Source organism: Aquila chrysaetos, chromosome 3 (assembly GCF_900496995.4).
Source record: "Aquila chrysaetos chrysaetos chromosome 3, bAquChr1.4, whole genome shotgun sequence".
NCBI lineage: Eukaryota > Metazoa > Chordata > Aves > Accipitriformes > Accipitridae > Aquila > Aquila chrysaetos.
In genome coordinates this window covers 28286131-28311201 of record NC_044006.1, presented here as the reverse complement: position 1 = coordinate 28311201, position 25071 = coordinate 28286131, and the positions used below count along the sequence as shown (strand labels likewise).

At 41.3% G+C, this 25071-nt stretch overlaps 1 protein-coding gene across 4 annotated transcripts in view; it reads left to right on the top strand.

Annotated features, from left to right (window-relative positions):
• HECW1 (HECT, C2 and WW domain containing E3 ubiquitin protein ligase 1) overlaps positions 1–25071 on the top strand; it is a 282245-nt gene that overhangs the window by 200224 nt on the left and 56950 nt on the right. For 2 of the 4 annotated variants that reach the window (XM_030009571.1, XM_030009572.1), the window contains 7 exons: positions 1–101; positions 1956–3323; positions 6725–6826; positions 13478–13628; positions 18734–18864; positions 21557–21678; positions 24527–24712. In XM_030009571.1, coding sequence (XP_029865431.1) covers positions 1–101; positions 1956–3323; positions 6725–6826; positions 13478–13628; positions 18734–18864; positions 21557–21678; positions 24527–24712 — 2161 coding nt within the window. The remainder of the gene's footprint in view (positions 102–1955; positions 3324–6724; positions 6827–13477; positions 13629–18733; positions 18865–21556; positions 21679–24526; positions 24713–25071) is intronic. The other 2 variants (XM_030009575.1, XM_030009573.1) reach the window with 2 other exon arrangements.

Sequence of the window (25071 nt, the reverse complement as noted above, 5' to 3'; positions counted from 1 at the left end):
GGACAGGGTTGTAAGCTACACTCTGGGTCGCAGGCTTCCTACAGATCATGTCAGTGGCCAGCTGCAGTTCCGATTTGAGATAACTTCTTCCATCCATCCAGGTAATTTTCAGTCTTAACCCATCATTTATCTAGAAATTTTTTTTTTTTTTTTTGCTTTTGCTTTGCATTCTTTCTCCTCAGAAATCTGAAATCATTCCTGGCTGCTCTGGGACTTTAGGTACAGTCATGAGCAGAGGAAAGTGCATAAAGTCCCCTGTCACAGGATGCATCGTGAGTCACAACTTCTTCCCTGTTTCCCCTTAGCTTAGAGCTACTAGTGTCTCATATCCCCCTGTTCTTGGCTGCTTCAAATACTCTGCCACATCACTGGGAGAGAAGAGGGTGGAAAACTAAAGTCTCATCTGCTTCTCTATCACCTGTCCTGGGGAAGTGCTAGATGGGCTGTTATTTCTAGAGTCATCTGCATTTGAGCACTTCATAAGTAAAAATGGAGACTCTAATAGTAGAGATTATTAGAAACTTTCTCTTTTTTATTATTTTTAATGAAAAAAGTAAAACAAAAAATAATTCACTATTCTCCTCCTTCCCTCCCTTTTGGTATGGTTTTAGTTCACATTCTGTTGTAGTTATTAGGAAGTCTCTGTCATGATGGTGTAAGTTTGAACCTTGGTTTTCATGTCAAAGTCTCAGTAGCGTTGCTCAGGAACTCTTTGCCTCTCTGTGTGTCGTTGTTTAACCCCAGCCAGCAACTAAGCACCACGCAGCCGCTCACTCACTCCCCCCCCACCCGGTGGGATGGGGGAGAAAATCGGGAAAAAAGAAGCAAAACCCACGGGTTGAGATAAGAACAGTTTAATAGAACAGAAAAGAAGAAACTAATAATGATAATGATAACACTAATAAAATGACAACAGCAATAATGAAAGGATTGGAATGTACAAATGATGCGCAGTGCAATTGCTCACCACCCACCGACCGGCACCCAGCTAGTCCCCGAGCGGCGATTCCCCGCCCCCACTTCCCAGTTCCTATACTGGATGGGACGTCCCATGGTATGGAATACCCTGTTGGCCAGTTTGGGTCAGCTGCCCTGGCTGTGTCCTGTGCCAACTTCTTGTGCCCCTCCAGCTTTCTCGCTGGCTGGGCATGAGAAACTGAAAAATCCTTGACATTAGTCTAAACACTGCTTAGCAGCAACTGAAAACATCAGTGTTATCAACATTCTTCTCATACTGAACTCAAAACATAGCACCGTACCAGCTACTAGGAAGACAGTTAACTCTATCCCAGCTGAAACTAGGACACTGTGGTAGTGCCCTCTCAGGTACACTTTGTCTAGCCGACAGCAGCTGCATTAGTGGTTGGAAATTATGACCTGCACCTTGCTGGAAAACCCTGACTTCTGTCTTTTGACTATTTGGATGGCGTGAAAGAGCCAGGTTGTCTGGCATCTGGGAGGAGATGGTACAGATGAGGATCACATCCAAGGATGTTTTGGGGAAAGTTTCCACCTTTCAGGCATGTGAAAACCAGTTTTTTAAGTTGTCTGCTGTGGAGTCCTGTCAGCTTCGGCATGACAAGAAAAATATCATTAAAACCCCAGGGAAGATTTCCTTGTCATTCCTATGATACTCCCTCCAATGCCAGTTTGGCTCAAAGAGGCGTTTCAAGATGTTACCTTCAGGTTGTGTTGCAAGGAGGCAGGGTGCTGCATACAGATTACCACCATGAACAAGCCCCATGATTGTTAAATCCACTGTACAAAGACTGCCTAGCAAAAAAAAAGTCAGCATTTCTTGATAGTTGCCCAGTTGCCCACTCATTTCACACTGTAATTTATGCTTTTAATTTTCTCAGACTGCTGTGGATGCCTGTGTCCCCACAGCCAAGCTTCTGGTTCAGTCAACACTTCTTGTTAAAGGAGTAAGTAATTTCTTTTCCTGTCTCATACAGATGATGAAGAGGTCTCCATTAGTGCAGATCCTGACCCAGCTGACCTCCAGGAAAGCCCTGTGAACAACCCCACAGAGGAAAGCCTCGGTGAGCCTCCATGCATCAACACAGTGACCTCAGAAAGTACAGCTCCAGAACAGCTAAATGGATACAGTGTGAACAGTGTCGATAGCCCAGGGGCTGTCAAACCACCTGGGAAAGTCAACCAGAACAGCTTAAATGAAGAGCTAGCAGGAGATGGGGAGGTTGATGCGGTGCCAGATCCTGAGCCCTTGGAATCCATCCCAGGAGAAGTGCTGCCTTCTTTGAGTGCTACGGACCTCACGGAGCAGCTGGCTCTGCTGGCTTGCATGTCTCCTCCTGAGACTGAAGTTAGGGAAAATAACAAAGTCAATTCTGGTACTCAGGGAGATGGTGGAGTCTTGACCAGCATAGAAACGTTAGATATTGATGAGGTGAGTGCAGATGTGCATGCTGGCAAGGACCTAGAGAAGAGTCAGGAAGAAGAAGGGGCTTCAGCCCAGGAGGAGGAAGACAACAAGCTACAACTGAGGACCACAGCAAAGAGGAAAAACAGGCCGTGCTCCCTGCCCGTGTCTGAACTTGAGACAGTCATAGCTTCAGCTTGCGGTGAGCCAGAGACCCCTCGCACACATTACATACGGATCCACAACCTGCTCCACAGCCTGCCCTCGGCACAGATGAGCAGCGATGGGGAAGAAGAGCAAGATGGTGGCAATGGTGGGGAGAACGATGAGGAGTCTACAGTCAAGGAGGCGTTGGAGAAGGAGGTAGTCAGTGAGAGTGAGACAGTGGCAGCAGAGCCTCCTCTGGAAAATGAGGCTGAAGAGAACTTCAGCCAGAGTACGGTGCCTCCTGGTACCTTGGATGAACAGCTCTCTGACTTGAATGATGGGCCGTTGGATGGGGAACACCCCAGGACAGGAAGCGAGAGCGAGTCGAGCTCCAGGCCCAATGGTGACAACGAATGCGAGGCGTGCGACACTTCTTGCTATAGCCCCTCCTGCTACAGCACTTCTTGCTACAGTACCTCCTGCTACAGCACTTCTTGCTACAGCACCTCCTGTTATGACAGTAACAATCGCTTCTCCAGCCATACCCGCTTCTCCTCCGTCGACAGTGCAAAGATTTCTGAGAGCACAGTCTTTTCCTCACAGGATGATGATGATGAGGAGAACAGTGCTTTTGAGTCAGTGCCAGATTCAGTACAGAGCCCTGAGCTGGACAGGGAGCAAGTGGATGGCTCCTCCCAGTGGCCAGATGAACTAGTAGCTCATGGTGGGAATCCACAAAGAGCCACAGAGAGTCTAGACACCCCAATAGCAGGTCCAAGCAGCAGAAGAGAAGGTTAGATCCTGAGAATCGATGCGCTGAGCAACCCCGATTATCTGGATGTCACAGAAGGCATCAGATAATTGAGGTTTCAGATAGCTCACGGTTTATTTCATACAAATCTGGGGGCTGTGAGCTGGGTGAGATATCAGGGAGGGTTGGATAATTGAGCCTGTCCTTAAAAATCCCAGTGAAACCAAATAAATTAGTTGGGGATCTGTATATATGGATTCCTGTAGATATACATGCATCATTATAAAATCAAGATTAGCTGCTGTAGTTATGTGGCAGATCAGCATTATCACATCCACCAACTCATTCCTTATTTCCTGGGATTGTTCCATTTCACATATCTGATGTGCTGCCATGTCTCTGATAGTCAGTGAGAAGACCAGCTTGTGCTTGTCGAAGGGCAGATATGCTGATTTACACCAGCTAAAGATCTGGGCCAGTTTCTGTATATGAGTGGTAGCCATGCACAGTCATAAGCATGGAGAAATGCAAATATTTGTCTCTTACAAACCCAGTTTTCTAGCCCCGTTTGTTCCAGTTCCCCAAGTATCAAACAGATCTACCTCAGATTTCACAGACCATAGAGCAACTCAACAGAGATTTACTTTTTTTTCTTAGATACTTTGAAACTAGAATGATATGGAACAAAATTTTCATCTGCATATCCTTCTCTAGAGGTAAAATAAGAAAGTAATTTTTTGTCTTTGTAATTTAGGTACTGTTTTCCCCAATCCCTCCAAACCACTACATTAAATTCCTCCCGTTGGTAACTCATTTTATGTTGTATGGAGTTACATGAAGGGTGGGTTTGATCACTCATCTTTTCTTCAGCTAGAGTATAGTTTTTCTCCAGCTGAAGAACTAAAGGCCTCAGCAGCAGCTAAGGAGTATGCAGCAAGGTCAAGAGGTAGTCTTTGCATTCCCAAATCCTGAGTCATCTGTCTCCCCCATAAGTGACACCAAATTAAAATGGCACCAGAAGGATAACGTATTTGGGGATCGCTGGGAAACCCCAACTAAAGCATCCTTCTACCAGTTCCTTCTCCATTCCCAATTTATTTACCCCCACCTTCCACTGCCACAGACTCTATGCCAGCAGAAAGAAAAGTGAAAGGCTGACCTTACATGCTAGACTGTGTAAAGACTTTGTAGACAGCTGGGCCTAGGCAATTATTCACTCTGCAAAGCAGAATCTAGCCCAAAAAATTAAATTCTCAGAAGTACACAGAGGTTTAGAAACCCAGTTTCATTCCTTGCAGGTGAGGGTCTTTGTGTGTGGACAGCATTTATGTGCAAGTATACTTACGGGGGCACGAGTGTGTGTGTGTGTGTGAGACCATGCTTACAGATTTGATGGCCGTTTCGGACTGTGTGTACTTCTGAGAGGGCATGTGGGGGGAGAGGGTGTCTTCTGCATGTGGATTCGGTACAGCTCCAAGATTGTGCCCCTTAAGCTTGTATAAAGGGCGCTGCAGTGTTCACGGTGGCTTTGCTTTGATTAGCTGAGAGAGAGTATGTCTGAAGGGCAGCCCGGCTCTTAGCACTCTTTTGATATCACCGGGGGTGCTCCAGTAAATGTACACATTGCTTCATGACTTGGCAGCTGTTACAAATACAGTAGATGTGGTCACCTCCGTCCACTCCAGGTGACTGACACTACCATGCTTCCGCTGGCTTGGCGTAACTATCTTGACTAGGGGAGAGTCAATTATGGTGAGGTAAGTAAAGAAACATAGATGGATGATTTGGTAGTTGGTGCTACAACACCTGTAGTAACAGCACAGTTTTTAAGGCTGTGAGAGATGGTCTTCTAGCACTGAGTAATAACTTACATAACTCTGCTGTCTGTTCAAAACATGCAGCAGATGCAACTGTGAGATACGCCTATACACAAGTGGTTTAATGAAGACATTTAACAGGCCATACGGTATCATCAAAGCACCTAGAAGAGGGAGTGGTTTTGTCTAAGCGATTTTTCTCACTTCTGGATGGTGTGAGATTTTTTTTAGTTTTATACAAAATTGGCTTCTGCCTTCTAGCTGTTGGTTGTTTAAAGAAAAAACATATTTTTTGGTAAATGTTTTTTTTACATTTGATAGCTATGTGTTTGGGTTTTTTGCAAAATGTTCATTCTTAGGCTATTAAGATTCTGACATTAAAGACAGCTAAACCAGCCAGCACACAGTGAGTTTGGCTTAGCCAAATGGTTCTGGTGATGTTGGAAATGCTAAATATATTTTTTCCCTCAGCTGCATCTTTCTGATGCATGTAAATGTTATGTTTACGCAATTCAGATTGTATCTGTAACAGGTCCACCTGGAGCTGGAGGTTATAGTGAAAAACTGTTAACCGCACAATATGAAAATGTGTCCCTTAGTAGGATAAATAGTCCTGGTTTCTAAGATTTAAAAGGGCAGACCAAGAAGGAATCTTAATTCTGGAACCTGGGAAGTTTTAATGTGCGGGTTCCTTATTCTCACAGTTAAGTCTAAGATCAGGAATTTTTTTTCATCCCTACTATAACTTCTTAGTTTCTTGAAGGATTCTATAAACACTGACTGGATCTTAAGGTACTTGTTCCTTTCAACAGAACATGAGTTTGGACATTTGCTTAGGGTTTCATTTATTTCATATTTGGATATATAGACATATATACAATGTTAATGTTTAAAAACTTCCTCTGCACTGTCTGCTGTATGTCTCTCTCTCTTCTTCTTCTTTCCCTCTTCTGTATCTCAGGTCTTCCTTCTTTATCTCGGATCCTGACTATGTCTCACTATCTTTTGTCCTCCTCTTCTACCACCTGTCTCCCACCTGTTTCTGGTCCTTCTCTCATTCTCCCTCCTTCCACCCAAGATAGACTCTTTGAATTTTGAAAAATACCTATAGAAGGGGATGATCTGCTTTGCGGGAACTGCAAAATCCTGCCATTCCAGTCCACTTACACAGCCATTGATCTTATGGAAAAGCAGAGAAAGATCCAAGGCAGCTTTTAGCCTTGTATTCCACTGATGGGATGAATTAAAAGTTGGAACCAGGATTTTGCACGTTCCTGCCAATTTCTGCAGAAGCTTGAGTTTGGTTGTACATGCACAATATTTCTCAGAGATCAAGCCTGATTCTTCTCTCGCTTACACTTGTGTGTCTATGAGTCCAGAATCTGGCCCACAGTAGTTTAGCATTGACTCAAACCTGAGATCAGAGCCTTGACTGCATTATTTTAATAATTCTTTGGCATATGCGTTGTTATTAAAATAGTGCCTGAAAATAGGAATAACCAGAGCTGCTAGTACACCAGGCTAACCTATTTAAAAAATAATCACTTGTTTTACAGTAGCACATTTTTTGAACCACATTGTGAAAACAGTGAATGACTGTCAATGTCTTGAATATCTTGTCCATAGGTGATTGTCCTTTACTCCATAATTCTCAGCCAGTCAGCCAGCTTCCTTCTCTGAGGCCTGACCATCATCACTACCCAACTATCGATGAGCCTCTTCCACCAAGTAAGCTTTAGTTTTTTAATTTATTGCATTTTTCAGCTTTTCCTGTTAACTCAAACAGTGTAGAGGTCAGTATGTCTTTCTAAATAACCCCATCTGTTCTGTATATACATTCTCCAGAACCCAAGCAATATGCCCTCTTATTTCCCTTATTTGATCCTGACTTCAAGTGTTGTCATATTATTTTGGACAAGCTCCATAATCTCCCACTGCCTTGGTCCATCTTTTTCCTTAGCTACCATGAAATGAAAATAAGAATATTTCCCTGTCAGTGTGTTTAGACTCGAATGAGTGGGTATCTGTCAGGTATTCTGGAAGCCTTACTGTAAAACTTTCTGGGTGGTGTATCACCAAAGTACTCTGATTTTTCTATAATGTTTGTCTCCAGGTTTTCCGTAAACAACTTCAAAGATGGTTTGGGATGGCAGTCCCTGTTGTCTGTCAGCTCTGCTTGCAGGTCCAGCAGGAACCCTTTCACAGTCAGGATGCTCCTGGGACAGACAGGTCCAAATCTGAGCAAAACCAGCAGAAGCTGGGAAAAGGCAGCTCCTGTAGAGTTGTCTTGTTGTACTGTCTTTGGATTTGATTATCAGTGAATTTTATGTTCATTATGGACTGTAATGGTGTCTGCAGTTGTGCTGGATGAAAATGAGAGGGTCTTAATTAGCGTGATCGATTAGCAGGCTGATAATAGGGGATTTTTACCACCGAATCAACTGCCAGAGATGTTTTCACTTGTCTCTGTAGCCTTTCCCTTGTGTATTCCTGGAGGATTACCCCGCTTTTTGCATTGGCGTTAAGTGCCCAGCAGAGCGCACTCTATGCCCTGCAACGTGCTGCTGATCTCCTTTCAACTTCAGCGTATGATTTAACAACCTAAAATGTGCAGTGCCTCAGAAAAACAACCAGGCGTATAAACAAAGCACTCTATTTTCTTCAAAGCCCAAGAAGGGAACACACTTACTTGGCCTATGGTGCCCTTGACAAATAATTCATCATTTACCAACCATGCTGTCAGTATTCCCTAAGCCGAAAATAGCCCCAACGCTGGCGTCAGCTGCACAGTAGCATGAATGATTCAAATGCCTTTAGCCCAATGAAGTCTTATTAGAGTCTCGCTGTGGCTTGCCAGTGAATGATGAAATGGGAACGGTTACCTCTGTAACAGGCAAATACTTCTCTTCTTCCCGCTCTTACCTCAACACTTTGTGAAGAGGGCACGTTCCCTGTTAGGTGACTTCATGATAGGACACTGATGCGAGCTCAGGTAAACAAAACATACTGTGAATCTGTTCCATATTCTTCCATCATGAATTTAATATGTTTTTCCTCTTTCTTATAATTATCCTCAAAAGGCAAGTGGGTCTACCATTGGTTTTCGCAAGTGCTTCCACAACAGGGTTTAAGGACATAAAATGCAATGTGTGATGATACAGTACAGAAGTGATATCCTTTTGGAGGTTTTTATTTTAGCATTTGCATATAACATCGTTTTTACAATAAAGGCTGACACTGTGGGCTGAAATATAGTGATCTTAATAGGAATAGACTGTACTAAGTTCATTTGGGGGGCAAAAAAGTTGAACTGGATATTATCACCTAAGAAGCCTGTTTCCAAAAACTCACCATGAAATTTTAAGGTAATTTCAAAATGAAAACTGTAGCCTTAATCTAGAAATGTTTCTTCTTCTAGCATTCAGTATCACTATCTCAGTGCCTTTAATGCCTCTTAATCCTAGATAAATAGTTCTTCAATCATGTGAAAAAGAAGAAACTTTATATTTTAAACTTGGGTTATATGATCAAACCTGGCTTACTTCTCACATGCAGCATTAGCTTCCGTCCATAAGTAGAGTTGAAGATAATTAGCCAGTGCTGCAAGTTCCACGTTGACTGGTTTTACTTTGGTCATGGTGTCCTGGTTAAACCATGACACATGGAGAATCTTCTGAACAGTCTTCTTTCTCTTTTGAATAGTTTTCTGAATAACTTTGTTTCATCATAACCCCGCAACAGTTGGTCTTAGGGAGGAAATTTAATTTCAGACAGTTTTGTTTAGGAAAGTAAGGTAGAACAGATTCATTATTTATGTAAGAATGTCATAATGACCAGTGTGAATGTTAAGGCCTATATGAGATTGACAGAAGATTTGCAGAGTTTATACGGCCTCATGACGGCATTAATAGTCACCCCTTATTATGCGTGTGTTTGCTAGTACTGCTGGAAACCCTACAGAACTGGAGCCAAGAAAAATACATGTGCCGAGTTCAGAGCTGCTCTTTGCCGAAGGTGTGGTTGAGCTTGGAAAGGAAAAGACAGCGTATTTACTTTGCCCCGCCAAGATTATGGTCCTGCCAGAAAAAGTTGCGTCTTCTGGTATAAATCAGAGCAGTTTCAGAGGCTGCTGTGAAATACGACTCGGCTGATGGAGGGGGATTGTGGGAGAACAGAACCAGTACTGTCCCATCCCCAGCCTGTGCTCCGGCATGCTCTTCCTGTGAAGGTTAGATGGAGGTTAGCCTCTGTTGTAGTCACAGTCCTATTTTGCCTGAAAAACTAACAAAAGACCCTGAGGAGATTTGGCTACTTCCTAGATCACCTATGCCCCTGAACTATCATGAAGGGACTTGAGCACAGCTCAGAAGCAGAGTTCTGTCTGTCATTTCACCTGTCAGCCTGTTCGTGTCTCTGTGGAGGTATCTGTCCATCTGTCCACAAATCTGGTATCATACGCAGCTTCAGTGACTTGTGTGACTTACGGGTTGTCTTGTGGGAAGGCAGAAAGTGCACCTGCCACTTGTATACAACAAAAGTATCGGCACCTGCCACCCTCTGACAGCCTTCCCGGCTGACCAGAAGAAGAGTTATTCAACTGATTAGAAATGCTGTTGCAAGGAGCAGTACTGCTGCAGGTTTCTCAAGAGCCATGTGACACACAGTTCCTAATATTTTAGCATGCCAATGCAAGTGTCAGCCCATGGTTTCAGGTGTATATACCCATAAAGCAATGAATAAAGCAGCGCTCACAGATAGGTGTAGTTCATGTCTGTACATACTGCTCCTGGATGTCTGATACATCCAACGGAGATAGCCTTCCTGAGGTTGTAAACCAGTCTGCATGATCCTGACCTGATGTTTTCACTATGACCTCCAAGCTCTGGACAAGTTTCGTTGCTCCTAGATTTCTGAGTGTTATGCTTAGGAACTCTTAAGTTGCACTTCATTAGAGACACTGCAGCATAGCCTCTAGAGCTGGTAGTGCACAGGGCTGGATTATGAGAAGCCCTTGTTTGTAATTGGGTAGTATTATTCTTACTAAGTGTCCATCAGCAGGCTTCAGACAAATACAACCAGTTGGTGTCTTCTGTAGGCTGTCTAGAGTATGGATCTGCAGCATTGCCTACAAGCTTCTAATTATCCATCGACCTTTATTATTCTCAACTTGTGATATGTCTACTAAAATAGTGTGGGGTGAGGGCTAGGATTTGTCCTTTGCCAGAAAACAGCAAGGAAAATGAAGATCTTCGTGTGTCATGGGGGGATTTAAAAATGAGAGAGAGGTTCAGGTCGCTTAAAGAATCACCTCCAATTGTATTAGCAATAGAAAAATTATTTAATAGAAATTGTATAGAAGTGCAGAGCTTCACAGGTTGGCAAGGGTCACTCTATTAGTACATGGATAAAATGCACACAGGAAAATTAAAACAGAATCAAACTAAACTTATGTACATGGGGACTAAAAATGTAATAGGGTAAAAGGGAATGTGGGAAAGGGTAAGGGAGACCCTCCCGTTGAGTCACGAGGTTCAGAGAAGACCCCCTTGCTTTCTAAACTCCTGTCGGAGTCTAGGTGCGGCTGGATCAACTTGTAGCCCCAGACTTGGTCAATGGTTTATATCTAAAGTGATTATGAGTATAATAGCAGCCTAAAATTCATTCACAGTTGAATAAAAATCACGACAGTAATTTAAGTATAAATTTGAAAGTATTAACTTATAATATTTCTTCTATAACTTAATAACTTATAATATACTTGCCATAACATACTTACTATAGCCTATTCAGGTTAGTACACACGCATGCATAAAGACACTAAGAGAGATACATGTAAGAGAATAAAAGATGTATACCTGTTAAAAATTCCCCTTGAGGTCAGTGAAAATATTCATGTTGAATGCTTCAGCATCTTTCTCAAAGGGCGAAGGGTCGAGCCTCAAGGAGCGAAGAGAATCAGCCCAGGCCATGTCGGCTTTTGGTGACAGACCTCCGATTTTCACAAACCGGACAGTTTGCGAGCTCTGAGAGGTGTCCCACTCAGAGGGAGATGCTGGTCACAGCCTGCTGTGGTCCAGGAGAACTCAAAGGGCCTCACTTAGTACTGCTGTTTATAGGTTCGGGAGATGATTGACTTTCGTCATTAACAAATTTCTAGAATCCCAGCTGCACTGGAAAATTCCGAGACTGTTGGAGAAAACTCAAAACATAGATATGGGTTGCTCCAAGATTGTCAGGGGAGGATTGTAATGTCTCAAAGTTATTATGAGAAAGAACTGGCTGCAGGTTGTTATGAGAACTGGCTATCTCTACACTCGTCTCCCCGCCTTTGCCGGGCAGCAGGAGTCCTTGAGACACACAGCGTATCTCCCTGTCTTAGCTGTGTAAGAGTTCCTGGCACAGTCAAGGGTCGGTTAACCCCCTGACTCATTACACTTATACTAAGGCCTAGCGAGCCTTCCCGAGTTCGTAAATCAGCCTGGAGAGGGGGAAAGAAATGCACCACCACATCATGATGCTGATGTACATCATGTTGTCTTTGATCTGGCCAAGATTATTTCCTTGAGGATATTGCAGATAATGCATAGCTCCAGAAAGACCATTCCCCACCCACGGTGGTACACCTGCCACCAGTGACAGCATGCTCAGCAAGGCTCTGGCCTTCAGCCTGCGTTATTTGTCAGTCTGATTTCCTTCAATGTGCATCTGTTGTACTTGATGTGCTGGTTTTCACTGTCTTACGTTTTAGACATTGTTTTCACAAAGCTGAGATCTTGTTCTTGAAACAGCTACAACATCCTTGGGAAACTTTACCTGGTGGGAGGATAGGACAGTCCTCTCCTTAAAATTATATACTGACGTTCACAGCGAGAGACACTGTGTGTGTACCTATGGTGTGACTATAGGTTTTGCGTCTATAAGGACTGAGGTACTTACAGTCAGCTTTGAAAGAAATGATGCATGTGCATATGGCTCTTGTTGTTTTGGAGTCTTACAGAACATTCCTCCAAGGACTCCCTGTGCCCATCTTTTAAGGTTCGTGGAATTAACATGTCAGGGGCAGCCAACCATAGACTTCAGAGAGCCCACACTTGGCTGGGACCAGCCCAGGTATGGGAACTGAGTTTAGCCAGGGCCAGCATTCAGGGGATGGGAACTGGTCATGAAGGATAGGTTTCCAGATACAGCAGGGAGAGGTACAACTTCAGTCTTACTCTTGCAGAGTAGGAGATAAAATACATAAAGTATGAAATTCAGCTGATCCTGAATTTGATCATAGAAAACCATAGACGAAGGAGTGGACTCATCAGGGAGGAGGGTATCATAGTAAGAATATGGGCATAAGAGGAACTGTTTGCCCCCAAAGGTAATCACCATATGTGCATTTGTGTGTGAATGTGAGTGAGGTTTTTATATAAACGTGTAGAAAGTATGTGCATGTATTGGTATAGATGTGTCATCAGCTGTGAATCATGTAGGAATGTGAAGCTAGCAAGTCTAATTTACATCACTACTCCATACATTCCCACCAATTTGGTATGTGGCTTTGCTAGCTAACTCACTTCTGAATTTCTCCTGTTCCAAACACTTTTTTTATCAACATTACCATTTTCCACAAGCCATCATATACCAAGTAACTTCCAGTTTTCAATCACGGGACAACATAAACATTAGCAGGAAACAATAATGATGGAAGGCTTGATATTATGCTGCAAACTTTCAATCTAGTTGGGATTCATCAGAGCAATAGATTTATGATACTCATCTGTTTAGAGAGATTTCTAAGGATATGTCCAACCAGGCTGTGATCAGTTTTCAGGGGAGCCTTTAATTGCTATATGGTATCCTTTGAAGCCACTTTATAAAAAAGAGAGAAATGAAACATGTTTGTTCTGAAACATAACAAAAAAGAAAACATGGGATTTGCCATATTAGCTCAGGTGTAATCCTTTTCTGCTAAGGGTCTACCCTCTGTGGCTACCCCAACCTGCAATGAATCCAGCCAACTAGGATTACTAACTCTAAAATTATCCAGCCCTTTAAAAAATGTAGCCACTATGTCACTTGTTTTTCATAGTCTATGGTAGTGAATTCCATAGGCTATCTATGTGCTGTGTGTGAAATGTTTATGTATATGCATATACTGCATATACATATATATAGACAAGCACATAGTATATATACACATTTAAATGTATACTTTGAATATATACACATAATATGTATTGCACACATGTTGACTATATATATAGTGTCTCTTGTGTGTATATAGCCTGTCTGTGTATATGTATGTGTGTGTGTATATGTATCTCCCGCATTTAGGTTTTCTGGAAGGCATCACACTTACAGTATCACCCCTTCCTTTTTTTCCAACCCTAGATTGGGAAGCTCGGATAGACAGCCACGGGAGGGTATTCTACGTTGATCATGTCAACCGAACCACCACATGGCAGCGCCCCACAGCTGCAGCAACACCAGATGGGATCCACAGGTCTGGCTCCATCCAGCAAATGGAGCAGCTGAACCGTCGGTGAGCATTTGTACCTGTATTCCTTTGAGATTTGCACTCCCCTTTTTCCACACTGCCCCAGTAGCTTGCTTGCTTCCTTCCCCAGTGCATCACATTGGCTCCCTAAGGATTTGTCTTTCCTCCTTGTCCAAGTCCAATGTACACATTCCTGATCCACTGCTGATCTCTTTCAGCCTGCTGCTGTGCCTGCTGTGGGTGTCCAGTACCCAAACTTGCCCATGTGAGAAGTGCTGTTGAGTGAAAGATATTGCAAAATGTTTCAAACAGCAAGAAGAGGCTTTTGGAAAACTTTTTTGAAATGACTCCCAGAAGAAGAGGGAGTGTTTTCCAAAAGATGGAGTCACTTTTGCTATTTAACTCTCAGAGTGGTATCCATGGGTTGTCATCTAGTGCTACGTTGCAGAGGTTTCCACGCTGACTGTTATTGAAATAGTGTTGCCATATCAGTGTGGCATTTCTAATCAAGCTAATTAGGCCCGTTGAAAGGTCTGTCTCCTTTTCCAGGGCAGAGCACTGCTCTAATAGGACTGTACGCATTTCTAGACGTAGACGGATCTGCTTAGTGTTGCATTGGGCCCTGTAAATCTGTCAGTTCATTCTGAGCTGGCTAAGATATCTCTTAACATGGTGCATGTTTTCCCTTTGTTTGACTAGTCCACACATAGATTTGTTTATCATTTCCTTCTCATGCTTGCTTTTCAGGCTGAATTTAAGAGGAAAGGGAAAAAATAAACAGTTGGTCAAAAATCTTCCTTTTTTACTTCAGGAAAGGGTTTTTTAAATTCCCTGCCTACTGTATTGATATGGTTTCTAGAAAAAGACAAGCAAAACTGAAATTATATTCTAATTATAGCATGTAAAATGCCACAAAAGTTTTTTGGTCTTTTTTTCTGTGCTAAGAGAAAGGTCTGCAGCTGAGAGAATGATGCAGAGTTTCAAAGTACTCTTTTCAGAGTGCAGAATAGTTTGGGAGTAAGGAGAACTGGGCCCTGAATGCAACAACTAGAAAGTTAACGTAACTTGTGGAGAGCAAACCAGCGTTCTTAAAGTGGCTGTTTTGCAACTTAAGTTGACACCATCAACATGCTCTTGAAGAATTTCTCCTTTTTTTTGCCAAAATTCATTATTTTGGATAGCATTTCATAACGTGTTATGTCTTGCAGAAGTGAAAGAACCTGCTGAGTATTTGTTTTCATTATAGCTTTCGTCAGAATGTGTCAAGCTACCATGTTAATATTAAAAAAAAAAAACCTAAAGAAAGTGAATGTTTAACATAGATTCTTTCAAGGGATTTACATGACACCTCTGCCATTTCGCATTTGTCTTTAAGAGGCGTTTGGGCCATGCAAAGCTCAGACTATTTGGCTGCCACTTAAGCAAGTTATCTGCCACAGAAAGCAGAAAGGTCTGTTGTGGACATACATTGGCTTTTTTTTTTTTTTGAGGTTGAACTCATGTAAATGCAGCACAATCAGGAAAGTAATAAGTGCTTGTGAGAGTCTGCATAGGAATTTACCATTCTGTTAGTTAATGCAGGTTAATCATTAAACCAGCTACGTCAGCAGAAACTGAAGGGTAGGCATTGTCTTAGTGACCTCCTTGCTTCAAACTTTATTATTCAATGTTTTCATGTAAGCTGCCTGGCTTTCTTGGTTATGACTTGATTATCACTGGTTGGGGTTGGGAATTGACAGTTAATAGGACTGACATTCTTTGAATCTCTCTATTTTTAGCATTCACATATCCAGTTTCAAAGTGAGAAGTATAGAGAGTTTTCAGTGGTGGCGTATCTCTCCTTACCCAAGTCCCACTGGAGACTAAGCACTTTGCAACTTATTAAACATGAACTGTCATGGCTTCTTGGGACAGAGGAAAAAAGCTGATGATTCTCTACTCTCTGCCAAAGAGCTCTTTTGATCTGAGAAGTTGAACATGGAGGTGTACTATAGTTCCCAAGTTTGGGAACATTTCTTAAGATTCTAGTAAAAGAGATTCATATTGAATCTCTGAGCATTTGCCTAGTGGCAAGTCATTCCTTTATTTTCAACCTGGCTGTTATAATTGTTGTCCTAAAGCTAATTTCAAATATTGCATGTCTCCAGATTTCAGGATTGTAAGGAAAACGACTTTTCGTAGGTGGTTATTATCAGCACTGTGGAGGATCGGGCTTTGTTTTAAGCACTCATTTTAGAAATACTATTTTGTTGTATTTCAAACTTCATTATTTGAAATGTTCTTCAGCAAACACACCTGAGAATCATTTTAGGTGAGGCAACAGCAAAGATAGACCTTGCTGATAGAAGTAGCAGCAGCCTGAACTTTTGCTCTAACCTTAAACAAAATCTGGACTCAAAATCACTTAGCAGTTTGAAAAACTTGGCAACTTTTCTTTCTAAACCAATCTACTCACTTTTCAGCTTCCTGGTTTCATTTGTGGAAGGGAATGGAAAGACCAAAATATTACAAGGAAGCTTGGTATTTCCAGCCCAGCCAAAACCACAAAGCTTTGGAAATTCAGCTTGAAAAAAACCCCATAGCTGTGATTGAGCCTAGTCCTGCTTTCCTTCTGTGCTCCAAGCTTCCCATTAGCTCTACTAGCCACTTGAGGATACAGGGAATGCAAAACTGGAATCCAGGTGTTGGGCAAACTCCAGAGACATCCATACTTCTTACTTTAAAGACTTTTGCTCATTTTCTACAGCACTGTCTGTCTTCCCTACTTGTTAGCAAAGCAGATAATAGCCCTTGTTGTTCAAGCTCTTTTGGAAAGATGCTTTGCAGCATATGTATATCTACATTTGTCTTTGCACTAATTTAAAAGGTAATAAGTAATGTAAGAAATTATAACCGTGATAATTAAGACAGCCACAGTGTGGTATTTCTAAACCTCCCATTCCTTTGACAAATCACTTTGAAAGGAGACTGAAATTTCTAGAGGCATTCCCATAACTTTTGCACTTTCAATGTTTTCTCCAATTACTTTGGCATTTTCTGGTATTTGTATAAGATGATTTTATAGTATTGAGACCCAAAATAAAAGTATAGCCTTTTGTTGGCATACAGCTAGTGTTACTCTGTAAGGTTTGCCAATAGGGATTTTCTACCATCTAATTAAATTGAAGCTACAAGGTTTTTTTATATGTGTGCTTATATCCCTTGATTATGAACTTCTTTCGCCCCGCCCCTTTCTGTTGCATGTGGGTGTTGTAAAAGTCCTCCAGTAGGGGAATGGAAACTTCATTCAATTGCCTGCAGTCATGTGAATAAAAATGTAAAATGTAGGTCTAAAACAGAGGGGTTAAAACTGCAGTAAATTCATGCTGTTGCAAAACCTGCTATCAGAATTTCCTTGTATAGATGGATGTTTACTTAAACCGTCAAAGTATACACTAAATGTAGCTTCAAATGACTTTGGGTACTGGGGGGACACACATAGTACTGTGAAAGTTTAGCATTAATCTATTAAAACTTCAATTATTTTTCTTAATTGTCTCCAGCTCTTCAGCCCAAGATTGGGTTGCAGTGAGTTGCTGGAGATGATGTCTGTTGAGAGACATAAAAGCCAAATCCTAACTGCTTGTCTTTAATGATCCTGTGTCACTTTGAGGAACTAACTCCTGACTAACTTCTAATTTGGAATAAAGTGTGCATTAACAAATAAAGAGAGAGAAAGTAAGTAAAATTTGTAAGTCAGAACTTGAGCTGAGGAAAGAAAAAAGAGGGTAAGTCAGGAAAATAAGAGACAAACAATGCTGTATCAGATGAAATGCAAGCAGTAAAGCCATCCTGGTTTATATACATATGGAAATGCAATCCAGCAATAAGGATTAAAAATATTGGGGTGGAGTAAAAGCTAATTAAAATAATTATGAGAGCCTATTTTCTTTCTTTCCTTTTCCTTCTCTTTCTGCTTCTTTCTTTATGTTTTCTTTTTCTTTCCTTTTTCTCTCTGTCTATAAAATATATTTTCTTATTCAATACATAAGACTTATATTCATAGCTTGCCAGTAGAACCAAAGAAATCTTGATCTCTCATCTTACTCATCTATGTGAGTGAACAAGTTAACTAGAATTTGTTTTGTGTAGTGCGAATTCAAAACACTCCAGGTTATTCCCACAGCCAGGGAATATATACACTTTGTTCCCAATCTGGTAAAGTATTTAGGATTGGGCTCATCCGTAAGACCATGGTGTCCGTTGACATCAACTAATGTGGCAATTAGTTCCATGGTTAGTATGGAAATGACATTATAGGTTTTTTAAGACATTTGTAGGTTTTTATTCAAAATTTTCTTCTGTCATCCTCCTCACTGTTGTTTCCTTATCTCTATATTGTTTCCTCTTCCTTGTTCTGCAACTAGTCACTACCCAAGCTAAATGCCCAATCCCACTGATTTCCAAATATGGACATAACACTTGCATCGTCACACTGTTCACTTACTCAGCTCATGTGTTACATCCTATTCTACTTTTCTGTGGCTGTCATATCAACTAGATTGTAGCTCTTTGAGGTCATGCTACCTACTAGTTTACATTCCATATTGCCTACCAAAATGGAAGTGTTCCCAACTGCAGGCCATGCAGTATCATAATAAACATTTTGTGAACACTCTTAATAGCCTTTACCTTTCTAGGGTTGAGCATGTGCATCCAATATTGTAGTAAGAAAGACTGAAGGGTACTTGGTGCTTCACAGGATTGACCCTTACTTCATTGGTTATGCTACCATAAGACTAAATGGGAGGGGGAACCATGATCCACCAGTAGTTTTAGGTTCTGGACACCCAGATGTTTTCAAGGGAAGCCTAGTAGCAACCTGTAGACTAAATACCTCTCTAAATTTGACGTTTGAGCATTCCTCGCTTTGCATCCTCTGTAGCTATTTGTTAGGCAGTGCAAAATGTCATTATTTGCAGAGTAATGGTTGGCCCAAGTGTGCATCAGTTGAAGGAGAAGAGTTGAGCGTGTTCTTACTCTGTCATATGCTGAAGATAGAAGTATTGGAAACATTCAAAACCAGTGCTTAACCAATTGTTAAGGTAGAAAGCACCAGAAAGCTCTTCTGTTAACTAAAGCATGTTGTTCCTTTCTCTGAATGTATGCAGATACCAAAATATCCAGCGAACTATTGCAACAGAGCGGACTGAAGACGATGCTGTCGTAAACAACAGGGTGGAGAGAGTTCCCACTGGAGGAGGAAGTGACTCTGAGGCAGAGCCTTCCCAGCCAAGCTCAGGTATGGGGAAGAAAGCTATTGAGTGGCATGTTCAGTGCCATTCAGTGATGGCATTCAATTCTGGGGAAATCTGCATTTCCATGGGAGACTGGAACTTTATTATACCGGGTTGCAAAAAAATAATTAGAAGAAAAGAGGCTTAGACTTGAAGCTACAGGTACAAAGCTGGATACAAAGGGCCTCAGTTCTTTTTTTAACAACTACTAAGACAAAGCATTTTTACTTTCGTAAAGGGCTATTTGAAATAAAAATGGAAAAGGCATCTGTTTTTTATTCACCTTAGTAGTTGCAAAAACAGCGCTGTCTTATTTTTGCTGCAGTGTGATTTTTAGCTTGGGGCATTGCAGTTTATTCTCTTTGGGCACGGCTTCTGCACTGCCACATTTGCCCATGTGGTCACACCTGCAGTGGCCCTGGCATCGAGTATGAAATACTTGTGTTTCTAAAGCTGCAATTTTGTGATAGCTATAAGCTGATCTAAGTGTGGGCTGCCACTGAAGAAGGCACAGCTGTCTTTTTGTTCATCACTAACTTATGTGACAGGAACCCGTACCAGAGCAGAGAACTGATCTGCCTGAAAAATAACCTTGTTTCTTGTACTTAATGTTGTTTACAGCCAAATTGGTTCTTTCACCTGGCTCATTAGATGACCAGACAAGAATGAGTATCACTACAAAGGAGAAGAGGAGAATGTGTACCCAGGGCAGGATGGGATGGCAGGGGACTCTTCTACTCTTTTTGGTGGTAGTCATACTCATATTTCCTTAAAACATTTGTGAAACCATGCTAAGTGTTTGTTTCAGGTAAGGAACACCAGCGATCAGACTAGTGCCCACTATGCAACTTGTAGGCATGCAAAAATAACTATCTGCTTTGTCTGAGAACCCGCACCACCAAAATGAACGGCCAGTTCTCTTCCTTTGGATCGTTCTCACCTCCACCTAAAGTGTGTTCTGTGTTGTCTGCTGGAAGTAAATCTGACTTCTTGCCATCCTTTTGCCATTCCTCTGTAAATAGCATTGGCAAAGGGAAAGAACCAACACAATGTCTGCTTGAATTTTCTTAATGTTCCATGTTGAATAGGAAGAATTACACAGAGAAATAGTGAACTTGTTAAAAAATAAAGTTTGGAAAAATACTCAATTTTGCGTGTTTGTTTTCCTGATCCATTAGGTGTTTTTAGCTTGAAAATCAATTTTGACCAAGACTGTTTAATATTTGATATTCAAAGCTTCCTTGCAATCCTTTGTATTGCAATTTATGGGAGCCTTTTACCTACACTAGATCTTCTAGGGAGAACCCTGTCCTCTCTGTTAGCAACTGAAATGGAAATGAGGTACCCATTGTATTACTGTTATTGAAATTATAAGTAATGTAGTCATTACTTGTAATATGTATAATCATTTACTATCATAGCCTACATAATAAAACAATTATTTAATAGGAATTGCTACCAGTAAGTATTAGGTCAGTTTATTATATAACATTCGCTTTTTTGTTTTAACCCCAAAGAGCTGATGAGTATGATATATGTCATCTTAAGTGATTAGGAAATGGTTTTTGCTATAGATACTTGCTTTGCTTTTAGGAGAAAAAGTCAATAGTATATAAAATGTCAAGAATTAAAAGATCAAGGGTGATGTAAACCACACTAGAATAAGAAAAAGCTGCAGTATGATACATTTGCTATTTGGCTTTTAATTTAAATGAAAAATGTCAGAAGGAATACAATTTAGACACATTAATCCAGATTCTAAGCCAGTATAAATCAATTTAACTCCAGCACTGGATCCAGTCTGCAGTTTTAAGTGGATAAAATAATATGACGTGTCTAGCAGGAAGGAAAAAAAAATGATAACTGGTAAGAAAAAAATGAGAGTCTATATTTATTCTGTTGATGACATCTGCATCCAATTTCCTTGGACTGCATATAAAAGTTGGCTTATATTTGAAAATGCCAGAACTGCACACTCAAGCCATAATGCCATGGCAGGAAGCATTTTTCTGGTGGCTGTAGAAGGTCAAGGAGTTCCCACCTCTACAGCGTTACATTCTCAAACGCTTGGTTCTGCTCCTGTGCTTCATGAATTGATACAGATTAAAAAAAATCTCTTTGTGTCTGTTTTTGTTTTCTTTACCATATAAGTCCCCAAAACCATGGACTTGCCAAAAATAATTTAATTACAAGTAAAGGGCAACGCTTTGCAGCACCAACATGAATGTGAGTGACTGAGCTGGGGGCTTCCTTTACTCAGTCTTGCTACCAAATGCTTTCTGCTGGTGAACCCCTCAGGCTGGATTGGAAAATCAGATCTCTCTAAAATCAGCAGTGGAGGGAACCAGTCAGGACCTGGGTGACAGCATTGAACCAAACCATCAGCTGGCAGAAACTGTTGTGGTCACATTGATAATTAGAGACATCAGTAGATATGACACAGAGTTTTATAACATACAGTACAGAAAATCATCCAGCTCCTGCCCTGCTACTGTAAGCACTGCACCACTAACCATAAGGAGAACATCTACCAGTTTGCCACCAGGCTTGTCTTGGAAACACAAAGAAAGTAGGTGCATTCGGCAGGATGGTGACTTTTTTTATACTGTCACTTTTGCAGCCGTTCATTAAAGGTTAAATAATAGACTGTGCTTGCCACTATGTTAATACGATTTTGCTGCTTTTTTGTGTGTCCAGAGATTAGGAGGGAAGGCTCCCTTTCTCCTGTGAATTCTCAAAAAATCACCTTGTTGCTGCAGTCTCCAGCTGTGAAGTTCATCACCAATCCTGAGTTCTTCACTGTGCTGCATGCAAACTATGTGAGTAATTATGATTTGCTCTCTCACACTACTGATTTCTGAATCCAAACTCTATGCCCCAGGCCTTCAGGGAGAATGCATAGTGAATTTGAATTGCGTGGCTCAGAGTTCAGTTGTCCTTTCTGAGCACCAGACCAGGTTGGGGACAGTACAGCCAGGCTGCTCCAAGGAGACTCTTGCTGGGATTCTGCCTCACACAGGGAATTCCCTGGTACAGAGAAGGTCATTAATGTTACCCTTCCAGAATAAGCAGGAGCCCTTGGTTTCAGCTTGGTTGATTCTCTTGTTGGTTGCTGCAGGGAGTGAGATTGTTGCCTTTCAAGCCATGTTCCTGAGAAATCTTACTCAGGTACCACCAAGTCTTAGGGAAATAGAGGGAAAAAATGATAAACTCGTGTAGTTTGCACTCCCAAGAAGCAGGTGGGCATAATGCAGTGAAAGAAATACTGACTTGAGTCAGAGTAGCTATTTTGGAAAAAAACAAGAATGAAAATTAATTTTAAAAATTCAAATAACATTTTTTTTCCGTTAATGCAATAAATCTGCATGTTTTCTTGCAAATCTGTTGTGGAGTGGAAAAAATGTAATGATATGTCAACCAGGAGGAAGCAGATAGGGAAATCTCACAAGGAGATGCAGTCCTAGCTTTCCATATCTTGAGATGCAGTCCTAGTTTTCCATATCTTGAATGTAGTTCAGCTAGGCATCTGCACGTGACTTCTGAATATTTGGAAAGTCATCCATTTCTGGGTAGGGATGACCTTTCTTTTTGAAAGGAAATTAAAACACTTCAGGAGTTGCCTCAGCACCGGTCTTTAGCTGACTACAGACATCAGGTTTTGGCTGTGGTGCTTTGCGGGTTGAAGCCAGCTGTCCATCTCCAAGCATCTGCCAGAGAATATTGCCCATGAAATCCTGCAGAGGAAGGGATATATTAACTCATCTGACATTACCTGAACTAGGTCATGGAGTGCACATGATTTCTTCTATTGACAGGGTGATATATGGTGGTTTATAGCTGGGAGTAGTATCATTTTCATTCGGCATCGCTGTTTGCAAAATAAGCAACTGATTCCATGGTGGTGTAAGGAACAGCTCACAAGAGACTGAATCCCAATTTTATTTCTCACTGAAATAAAAAAAGCCAAGAGAGGCCTTCAGTTTGAGCTTATAAAGTTGTCTCTAATATGAGAGCCAGAATAATCTATTGAAACATCTGTCAAATGGTTGTACAGATTCCACTTGTACAGAAATAATGGCCCACATAACTTTTGGCTTAACACGGTTGTAATATTTTGACCACAAGCCCCTATTAAAATTTCAAGCTATTAATTATGCCAGTGAAGTTGGGATCGGAAAATGTTATCCAGCAGTTAGAATTAAAAGGGAAAGGCTCTCATTTTTCAGATATTTTATTTCCGTGAAGGGATAAAACTGCATTACATTGTTTGTTTCCCTAGTGCAGATAAGAGATACTCAGACAGTCATTGGTCACACATTAGATCAAAATACAACTTCTGTGATGGAGTAGGCTGGGATCTTAGCAATTTGTGACCATGGAGCTTTCCTGGTTTATAACCAGGTCATATCTTCAGGGCAGATATCATATCTCTGTGATTTCGTAGCATTTACCAGCCCTTGCCACAATTAGGGACCCTGTGCTGCAGGGAGTATTCTCTTCTCAGCGCTACTACCATGATAAATCCTTACAAAATAAAGTTAATACTTGTAAATGGTTTATTACATTATAGTGGTTAAAATGCATGAAATGTACACAGAAAGTGAGAATTCAAAGCTGTTGGGTCGGATTCTCTGGACAGATTACAGGTGCACACACTGGGGCTCACTTCACTGGAGATGCAAGTACTTAAATCCTTTGGGCTGACCAGCAGAACCAATGCACTCATTTTCTCTCTAGTGAAATGCTTAGAAGGGTTGCAGCTTTTTGTAAAGTTTCCTACCCTGTCTTGAGGAGCTTTTTCCCTGAAGTAAAAGATTCCAAGAGTAGCCTGTGGAGGAGAAAAAGTGTTGCCACAAGTGTATTTTGTGTTGCTCTATCATTGAATACACTGTGGCAACAAATATAGTTCACTTTGGCCCCTATCCTGCAACCAGATCAGCACTAACTCACTCAGAACTGCATCACGGCACGTTCCTCTAGGAGGTGTATTTAATGCCCATTGTGAGATACAACTAGCTGCCTGAGGGGTGGTGTTCATCTAACTCAGGACAACGTCTCCATCTGACGTGCTTTGTAGTTATTGCAGAAACAAATATTCAGTTCCAGGAAACGATTCCTATCTTCCAAAAATAGACAATTGAAAGTGTCTGTTTCTGTCCTGTGGCTATAAAGTGACCAAAAATAAGGTAGGAAGCTTAGATGTAGACATCTGCACTGCAGTCCTTTTAAGTTTATGAATCCTATCATGTGCATCTTGATTTGAATTCTAGCATAAATACATGTTCACAGCTGTCTTTGCATCTCTGGCATCATCCAGTCACACAAGTGGTATTTCTGTTGACTAATGAAAGCAATGAAATAGGCACAGCTACATGCATCTTGAGTGTGTGGTGTTTTAGCTGACGATCTTTTTGGAGTGCATTAGAAAGGCAGTTTATGCACAAGCTAACTGTGCATAATGTGTGGGATGTTTCACTTTCCAGATTGTATTTCTTAATTCTAGGTGTTCATGTAAAGTAGTCATTCAAATCAAAACAATGAGATGGAAATTATTCTTGACTCTAAAAGGATGTTTCAAGTTCTTTGGGCGTATGTCCCATGACATAACCAAATATGTTGTTTTGACATCAGAACTTGTTTTCCTCACTTCTGTTTTCCATCTCATAGAGTGCCTATCGAGTCTTCACTAACAGTACCTGCTTGAAGCATATGATTCTGAAGATCCGTAGAGATGCTCGTAATTTTGAGCGCTATCAGCACAACAGAGACCTGGTAAACTTTATCAACATGTTTGCTGATACCCGACTGGAGCTTCCTCGTGGCTGGGAGATAAAAACTGACCAGCAGGGCAAGGTAAGAGTACCAACAAAACTAATCACTTGTTTAACACAGCACATCAGGCTACATGATTACTAAAGGGTCCTTCCTTCTTGACTCAAAGCTGGTGAAGGCTTGGCTTAAACAACAAAAGCAGCAAGCAGAGTTATTTTAGAAGCAGAAAAAAGCTTCAAGAACAAATGTTTCAAAGCATAGTGGTGACTCTTTAGCTTTCTGCGAAATATCACACCATAGCCAAGGCAGCATTGGACTAACAAAAAAGTTTAAGCCAGAGATTAGATCTGTTGTGACTGCAAAATTTGGCTTAGTGTCTCTGCCTCCAGTGAAGCTTTGCTCAGTGACTTCTGGAACCACCGAATAGGCTAAAGCAGTGT